This window comes from Episyrphus balteatus, chromosome 1 (assembly GCF_945859705.1).
Source record: "Episyrphus balteatus chromosome 1, idEpiBalt1.1, whole genome shotgun sequence".
NCBI classification, from domain to species: Eukaryota; Metazoa; Arthropoda; class Insecta; order Diptera; family Syrphidae; genus Episyrphus; species Episyrphus balteatus.
The window spans coordinates 69,577,988-69,587,251 of record NC_079134.1 but is presented as its reverse complement, the minus strand read 5'-3'; the positions used below and the strand labels follow the sequence as shown (position 1 = coordinate 69,587,251).

Sequence of the window (9,264 nt, the reverse complement as noted above, 5' to 3'; positions counted from 1 at the left end):
GCAAGTCCTTATTTTCCTGGTTTGAAGATAAGGTGCAGATTTTAAAAAATTGAAAAACAACACTTCAAATATTTGTGTCAGATCAACATAAATAAGGTGCATTACTTTTCAGGGATGGTCAGGTTGACTTATTGTGAGTTTTTTTTGTAATAAGTGTTAAAAAATACCTTAAAATCATGTCGCTTATGTTGGTATACATATAAAAATTTAAACTTTTCTTGCTAATTTTTTTAAGTCTGCACCTAACTTAGTTAAACATGGAAAATTAGGATATGCGGACATGAGAGTTTTTAGATTTTTGACATAAGTTATAGAATATCCAAACAAAGATAGAAACAAAAAAATTAGCCTATTAGCACTAATTCCAAGATTGTACCAGGATGTTTTTTAGTGCATATCCCAAAATGTCCCCTTTTTTTCAAAAAATACCAATTTTTCATAGATATGAATGTTTTTTTCATTGCATTTTTTTTGATTCCTAATAATAATGGATATGAAAACCTTCATGCAAAATTTGGTTCCTCTACCATAACTTTTAGGGGTTTTTCGGTAGTAAGTTTGCAACTTTTATAACAATATGGGTTGATGGATGAAAAACTGGTATAAATTTTTTCAGAGACGTCAGATTGTCTTGATTTAAGATTTTTTGGCATCAGCATTAAAAAATACCTCGAAGACATGTCGTCGCCCTAGTATTGAAGTACCGTATACGCCATTTTTACATTTTTGGGAAATCGCATTTAAATGTTCGGAAGATAATTGCGAAATAACTAACCGCTGGTATTTTTTGATATTTTAGTATGATATATAATTAAAATGTGTCTTTTATATACATGTTATTGGACATCTGCAATTCGTCTAGTTGTCAAAATATTTAAATTTTTGTCCAAAATTAGTTTGCCGTATACGCCATGAAAATCAGAAGTTTCTTTTATTCATATACACGTACGTCAAAAAAAAAAAACATAACGTACGTCAAAACAATTCTCAAAATTTTCTTGCATTGCATGACGTAAATGCCAAAATTTCTTGTTTTTGTTAAAACAATAGTGAATATCTCGGCAACGAAAAAAGATAGAAAAAAACGGATAGCAGATTTGAAAAGAGCAACTTCGAAAACATACGACTGCATACTAGAGTTGGGCACTTTAGTTCACTTGAGTGAGCGCTCTTTTTAGTTCAATTTACGCTACTGAACTACACTTAGGAGCAAAAAAACGGAATCAAATAAATTAATTATATTAAAAACAAAAATTGCAAGGGATAAAATAATGTTTCTTCAAGTCTCATAGTGTCATTTAAAAGCTTGAATTTTTTACTTTGAATTGTTTGTAAAAACTTAAAAATGCATACGATAGTATCATCGCTATCTGTCAATAAATTGCACTTAATTTTTTTGTAAATGTTCAATTTTCTTGATATTCTTTCCTTCAATTCCAGTCTTTTTTTCTTTACTTTTTTATTGACGTTATCTGTCAATAAATTGCACTTCATTTTTTTTAAATGTTAAATTTTCCAGATACTCTCTGTTATAATTTCAGTTCTTTTTTCCTTACATACTTCGTTTATGTTGATTGCATCTTTATAAAGTGAACAGGGTTTTAAGTTCCTTGCATTGATTTAAAGCTTTTGTTTCAAGCTTTTAAATGGTGCAATTAAAACTCATGTGTGTCAATTACATCCTGACTAATTTATCGTTTTTACAGAACCCAAAGCTTGATTCCATTTTTTTGCTCTTAAGTATAGTTCAGAACTAGTTCATTTTAGTTCAATTATTTTAATCAAAATAAAAAAAAAAAATTCAAACTGTATCCAAATTTACGTCAAATTGAAGAATTCTACATATAAAAAAAACATCATGTTAAAAAAATTAATATTTTATTATATTATTAATTATTCATAACATAAACGAAATAAAATTATAGCTAATAAAAATAAAATCCATATTATTAAAAAAAATATATATATCAGTTCACTTTTGTAGTTTGTATTCACAGATAGTAATATAAGGTCTTGTTTTATATTAACATAAGTTAATAAAATAAATATTTTATGTGTTAAAAAAAATCTTAGTTTATTCAGTCTATTCACATTTCTTTTGTTTCAATATACTTCATTATTATAAAAATAAACAAGACTAGAAAAAAAAAACTATAGCTAATAAAAACAAATATCATAATTATTATAAAAAAATATATCAGTTCACTTTTAGTTCATATTTACAGATAGTAATGTAAGGTTATTATGTCTTATTTGAATATGTAATTACTTTGAATAACCTACAAATTTGAATGTAGAAAAACTAAGTTTTTGACATGTTCTGGGCTAAGCAATGTTCGTCTGTCATTTATTATTTGCCCAGTAGCTGAAAAAATACGCTCGCAAGGAACAGAAGTAGCTTGAGTGCAAAAAATTTTTATAACATAATTATAGACATGTGGATAAGTCGTTCTCCGTTCTTGCCACTACTTAAGAGGATTAATTTCTCGATTTAAGTACTCCTCGTTCATATACCTGTTGAACTCTCTGATTGCGTCGGGAAGTCTAGAAGGAGGTCTTTTTGCATTAACGAAATCGGAATCGTAGTCATCCCAGATGCTTCTTGTCTTTTGTTCTTGTTCAGAAGAAACGCTGGTACTGGCACAATCGACTTCGTTCATATCTACTTCTAAATCTTGAGGAAGAGCAGAAGAACCGATTTTGCTCCGCAAAGACTTGCATGCTGTTTCAAATGCACTTTGGTTTCTGAACCCTCTATTCTTGAAACGCGGGTCTAGAATAGTGCACTCGGCGTACAAGATATTCTTCTCAAGATCTTTGAAACGATAATCCATACCGTCTTTCAACTCTTTGTGAAGATCTTGTACCTTTGAAAAAAAACATAAAAAGTTGTTTCTTCTACGCAACTTTATCTTAAAGGTTTGGCCACACCGGAGGGTACGCGGTAGCGGTACGGGTAGCGGCAACGATATTTGTATTAAAAAAATTCCACACCCGAACGTTGATGTGTCAGTTTGGAATTTTTTCCATACAAATACCCGTACCGTTACCTGTACCTCTACCGCGTACCCTCCGGTGTGACCAAGCCTTAAGGGTTGACCACACCGGAAAGTTATGCGGTAGCGGTACGAGTAATTGTGTGAAAAAAATTCCAAACTGAAATATCAATATTCAGGTGTGGAATTTTGTTCATACAATTTCCCGTACAGCACCCGAACCGCTACCGCATACCTTCCGGTGTGGTCAAGCCTTTATAATAAAAACGAAATTTATGATTTTGAAATTTATAATTTTCGACACGATGCAACATCCTTTGTGGCGGTCGTTATAATGAGTTTCAGATTAAAATTATTCTTAAGTACCTTACCTCATTAAGCTTTGAACTATATGTTGATAAAAACTTTTGAAGCAAGTTGTTAAAAATTATTATTTTTGACAAAGTGACATTTTTCTCTGCGCTTATTTCATTAGTTACTTCGTAAAACGGCTTAAGAAGTGGCAAAGTCTCCTCTATAATCATCCAGTCTTCTTTATCTAGAGATAAGTCGATCCGGTTGAGGGCAATCACGGTAATAACAGCATCCTTAATTTTAACAATGCGCTCCAACATGTCAAAAGTTGAATTCCAGCGCGTTGGAACGTCTTGTTTAAGTTTTAGCTCGGGCATGTTCATCTGTTTTTGGACGGCTTTCAATTTCTGGAGACCTTGCGCACTTCTTTTGAAGTATTCAACTATAGCCTTTACTTTTATGAGAGTATTAGCAATTTTGGTGGTTGATTTTTGAACCACCAAGTTTAAAGAGTGGGCAAAACAACCAATTGATTGCCATCCACCCAATCTTACAGCTGCTAAGATGTTCGCAGCATTGTCGCTCACCACAGCAGTAATTTTATTTGAGATTTCCCATTCATTAAAGATGCTTTCAAGTAGTTTACATAAATTTTTAGCATCATGGCTATCTGCATAGCTATTGCAAGCTATCAAGGCTGAACACAAGTTAGTGGAATCATCGATGAAGTGTGCTGTTACACCGATGTAAGACATATTCGTACTCGATGTCCAGCAATCGGTAGTTACACACACGGCTGGTGCCATTTGTAATTTAATTTTTATGTCACTTACCAATTGTTGGTATTCATCTGGGATTAAGCTTGTGGTAAGTTTTTTTCTATATGGGAATTTGTAGCCTGGGCAGTTGGAAATCATTTCGATTAATTTTCTAAACTCTGGCTCCTCGACAATTCTCAGTGCATGGTGACCTTTGGCGATCATTTTCACAATTTGTTGATCGATTTCTTGTGCTTTTTTCACAGGTGGGGCACGAAGAGCGAATGAAGATATCAATGGTTGTGATTGTGATGCAATTATTGACGTTGACTGAGGAGCAGTGCATTCAACTTGTGTTGTAGATGTGGACGTTGAAGAGGATGTAGGGTTCACAGATGTTTGTGGCATTGGGTTTCGTTCATTTAAATGGGGCAATAGGGAGTGTCTTGTTTTTAAGTGTCGATTCAGATTACCATTCGATCCTCCAGATATACTTATCAAAAAACTGCAATAATTGCATTTTGCCAATTTATCTTTTTTATATTTCTCATTTTGGGTAAAATGATCCCATATTGTGCTGTGTTTTCTTATATCTTTTGGCATTTTTAAACTTTTTAGGCTTATTTGTTTTTATCACCCTCAAAAATTTCTAAAAAAAATTTTTTAATTTAATTACCATCACATTTCACAATTGTCTGTCTGTTTCTCAACTTATTAACTATGTCACTGTCTTTTTATGCATGAATTTAAACAAAATATATTATAAAATATAGAAAACTTAAACAAAAGAAGTAATAAACAAACTTCAAAAGGTAAACAAAAACAATCTATTTGATTTAGGTAAAAGTCAACAACAACACGAAATGATCAACAACTAGAGATCCGAAACAAATACTTTCAATGGTTAGAAGTTTCAAATGCCATATCCTAGAAAATAAAGATACTCTACCTTCATAATGTTATATGCAATGTTGAAATAAGGTTGGGTTGAAAAGATGTAAAATTCTTATTTGAAGAATTTGAATCTAGTTCGAGGAGTGTGAACTTCAATTATTCGTCTGTTTATGTTAAGTTTATCGAACAAAAATTTGTGAACTAAATTGAACTAAGTAGGTGAACTAAGTTCACTAGTTCAGCAAAGTGAACTAGTTCATTGAACTAGTTCGTTCGCGAACTACACAAGCCTACTGCATACCTAGTTCAAAAAATGCAATTTGGCGTATACGGCACTCCAATACTAGGGCGACGATGTATCATATTTGTATATAATACCATTTTCTATTATTGCTAGTTTTGAAAATCTCCTTTCGCGCTTTGACCTTGAAAATCGCGACTTGCGGACATTAGATTTTTCTAGACTTTTGAGGTATGTTATAGATTATTATAGAATGCAAAAAGGAAGATATTGAGCAAAAGAAATTTCTATTAGCATTCATTCCGAGGTGAAACCTTTATTTAACTGGATTAAGTAGTCTATAGCGGTTTTGAGGTACTCGAATCAGGGGTGAGATTCTGTATGGCGAAAACGAACAAACGTTTTCGTGTGTGCGAAAGGTTTGATTCATACAACTTGAAAAACGAAAGAATTTGTTCTGTATCTGTCACAAATTTTCTTCCGTTTTTCAAAAACGAACGATCGTTTTCGATTTTTATAGAATGTACCCCCAGTACCAGTTTCGCCTACGAAGGAGGAAAAGGCAAACTCGTGGTTTTAACGCCTAGTCACCACTTCAAAACCTTTATTTTATAATATCACTTATTTTTCACAAAAAAAAAATTGAACAACAAAGATTGAAAATATGAAATAATTATATAAATATGTAAATTAAGAAAAAATCAATATCATGCCAAAAAAAATTTACATACTTTTAGTTCAAATTTACATTTTTTTATGTATTGGCCAAAAGCGAGGTTTTGTCACTCTTACAGAGCTACTCCAGCGCTACTTGGCTCCGAACACGTAGATATCTGGAGTCGTGGGCTGTTATGTGGATTAATCACCAGCTTTGTCGTAATTCAGCACCACTATCTTTATGTAATTTGGCTTCGTACGCCGGTATTTATTTGCTAAATCGTATTTAATTCTCGATCTCATTCGCAGATTGAACTTCAATTTCCACTCTAGGGTATTTGGAGGTCGTAAGGGTGGTGTGCCTTATTGGAGGTTGAAACAGAACTTCAAATGGTTCTTATGTCATAGGATACCTAACCCATGACCTGTAATACCTTATGGACCACGAAACGAAACAAGCCGGTTGAAGGTTAACCACAGAATCATTAATTTAAAGAGAATTAAGTAATGCAAGATATAAAGTATAGAACAGTGTTTATAGATGTAAATAGATTAATAATAGGTGTGTTTTTTATTACAACCGGTCTTAACTGGACAAAAAAACGCAGTCTGGGCTAAGCAATTTACATGTTAAATACAACAACACCTTAGCCCCTTGGGCTAAGTTGTTTAGCCCGGAGATTTCTCTGGGCTTAACTTTTTGAACAGTTTTAAATCTGTGCTACCAGACTAATTTTTTCATAAATTGTTTAGAATTTGTTTAAAAACGTGAAAACTCACGTTTGGAAGGACAAAATGTATTAAAATAGTTTTGCTAGCATACATTTTTGTATCTCTTTGTAAAATATACATGAAAAATACAAGAAAATGACGAAAGCGAATAATATGACAACTTTAAATTTTTGTTGTGTCGGCTGTTTTCGGAACATTAAATATACAGTGCTGCCAAGATTTCAGGTTAAGCCCCGAGGCGTTTTTTTTGTCCAGTTAAGACCGGTGGTAATAAAAAACACACCTAATAATAATAAAATAATAATAATAATAATAGCATGATGGTGTAACACCCCAATCCTAAGATAAATAAATACATTTTCATAATGTATACTATACATTTCAAATTATTCAATTCATTTATATAAATAACATTTTTGAATTGTACCTATTCATAATTTGTATATAGTTAATAAATCATTTATACAATGTTCAATGGTTCATTTTTATAAACAAATTAAAAATAAATATCATTTCAAAAAAAGATACTTCGTTTTAGTTACAAGTTATTCCAAAATGTTCTTATTTAGCTATAAAACATTATTACATTAGAAACCTAACCTAACTGGAGCTTTAATTTAACTCTTGGCTTTAAAGAACGTTTACATTCATTTTGTTGCACTTCAGAACCAGAGCAAGAGTTATTCGATGTTGCCGCTGTTGCCGCTGTTTGTAAGGGTGTACTCAAGAGGCGCGACTTTTTTTAAACATAATGAGTGCAAAAGAGAAAAAAGATGAAAGAAAAAATTATCCGACCGGAGAGTCGTGGGTCGTGAGTCCGAGACTCTTTTTTTACGTGTCTTTTTCCACTTTTTCTTTTTTCAACATTCCCTCTCATTTTTTTTTTGCTTCTTGGTGCAATACAACAACAACAAATTTTAAATCAAAAGAGAAATGTCAAATTTGAGTCCTTGACTCAAGAGGCATCGTGTAAAGTACGCGCCTCACAGAATGATTATCAAAAGAAAATTCAAAAAAAGAGTCAAGCCTCTTGAGGCTTCGTGTAATAGCTGACTAACTATTCGGCCGAATACCGAATACCAGAAATATAGGCCGAATACCGAATAGTGGCCGAATGTTCGCGGCATCTCTAGAAATGATTCTTATGTCATAGGATACCTAACCCATGACCTGTCCCTACTAACAATTTTGCTTCTATAATGCTTTACAGAAGCAACAATTGCAGCTGTAAAGCTTTATAGAAGCAAAATTGTTTGTCGGGGTAATACCTTATGGACGACGAAACGAAACAAGTCGGTTAAAGGTTAAATACAGAATGATTTATTAAAAGAGAATTAAGTAATGCAAGATATAAAGTATAGAACAGTGTTAATAGATGTAAATAGATTATGGTTGAGTAAAGTGTTATACTTATATTTAATTCAGCATGATGGTGTAACACCCCAATCCTAAGATAAATAAATACATTTTCATACTTCTTAATAGTATACATTTCAAATTTTCAATTCATTTATATTAATTACATTTTTGAATTGTACCTATTCATAATTTGTATATAGTTAATAAATCATTAATACAATGTTCAATGGTTCATTTTTATAAACAAATTAAAAATAAATATCATTTCAAAAAAAGATACTTCGTTTTAATTACAAGTTATTCAAAAATGTTCTTATTTAGCTTTAAAACATTATTACATTAGAAACCTAACCTAACTGGAGCTTTAATGTAACTCTTGGCCTTAAAGAACGTTTACATTCATTTTGTTGCACTTCAGAACCAGAGCAAGAGTTATTCGATGTTGTCGCTGTTGCCGCTGTTTGTAAGGGTGTACAAAAGTTTTCGTTACTCTCAGCAACTTTGTCTGCGTAACCTGTTTCTGGTGCTGAAATTCCATTTTTGTGCTCGGTGTTTACGGTTTTCGTAGAATAAAGCAAATTTGAGTTCCCCTCAATATCGTTGTTAGGTGACTGATGCACTTCCCTATAATCAAACATATCTTACTCATCCCTCATTTGCTTGCTATAAAATTGACTTGTTTTAATCACTTGATCTGAATGCCTTTTCGTTAGTTAACCTGTTTTAGCTTCTTTACACATATAAATAGTTTCACCTAATTTTTGATTTATTACTCCAGGAATCCAACCCTAACGAAATTGATCTGCATAACTTCGAAAATAAACTTGGTCCCCTGTTCGAAAATCTTTTTCTACTGTTCTTCCCTTATTATAATTGCGGACCTGAGCGTCGATATTATTTTTAACATTTGGCCTCAGTCGGTCAAAACGTGTAGAAACATGATTTTTCAAAACTAAAGCTGAAGGCTTTTCGCCCGTAGTACTGTGCAGTGCATTTCAATAGCCAAACAAATACCTCTGTAGGTGAGTATGCATGGTTTCTTTCGTATTATAGGAAAGCTTCTTCATGGCACTCTTAAGGGTTTTCACACAGTTTTCTGCTGCACCATTGGTTGCAGGATGATAAGGTGGTGAAGTTAAATGCTTCATACCATTAATCTTACAAAAATCTTTAAAACTCGATGAAATAAAAAGGAGCACCATTGTCTGTAACCAACGTCTTAGGCAAACCGAAACGGGCAAATGTTTCTCTTAATTTCATCAATGTATTTTTTGTATTTGCCCTCGGAACCTCAAAAATTTCAGGCCATTTACTAAATGCATCGGTTATCACT

The 9,264-nt window shown here is 32.4% G+C and overlaps 1 protein-coding gene and 1 long non-coding RNA gene across 2 annotated transcripts; one reads left to right on the top strand and one right to left on the bottom strand.

Annotated features, from left to right (window-relative positions):
• Window positions 1-2,121: 2,121 nt before the first annotated feature.
• On the bottom strand, window positions 2,122-4,887 carry LOC129907651 (zinc finger BED domain-containing protein 4-like). Its single transcript, XM_055983948.1, has 2 exons — window positions 3,368-4,887; window positions 2,122-2,867 (listed from the first exon to the last, which is right to left on the bottom strand). Exons 1-2 carry the CDS (start codon window positions 4,649-4,651, stop codon window positions 2,466-2,468), a joined length of 1,686 nt encoding a protein of 561 aa, XP_055839923.1. The 5' UTR covers window positions 4,652-4,887; the 3' UTR covers window positions 2,122-2,465.
• A 39-nt stretch (window positions 4,888-4,926) lies between these two features.
• Window positions 4,927-6,883, top strand: LOC129907652 (uncharacterized). The gene is made up of 3 exons (XR_008771117.1): window positions 4,927-5,414; window positions 5,478-6,083; window positions 6,150-6,883. It is a non-coding gene; the product is annotated as an uncharacterized LOC129907652 (long non-coding RNA).
• Window positions 6,884-9,264: the final 2,381 nt, after the last annotated feature.

Bases quoted from the DNA above. Each gene is read 5' to 3' on its own strand.
- LOC129907651 (XM_055983948.1), bottom strand. From the start codon at position 4,651: ATGCCAAAAGATATAAGAAAACACAGCACAATATGGGATCATTTTACC. The intron at 2,868-3,367 runs GTAAGGTACTTA...TTTTTTTCAAAG, and splicing joins ATAGTTCAAAGCTTAATGAG to GTACAAGATCTTCACAAAGA.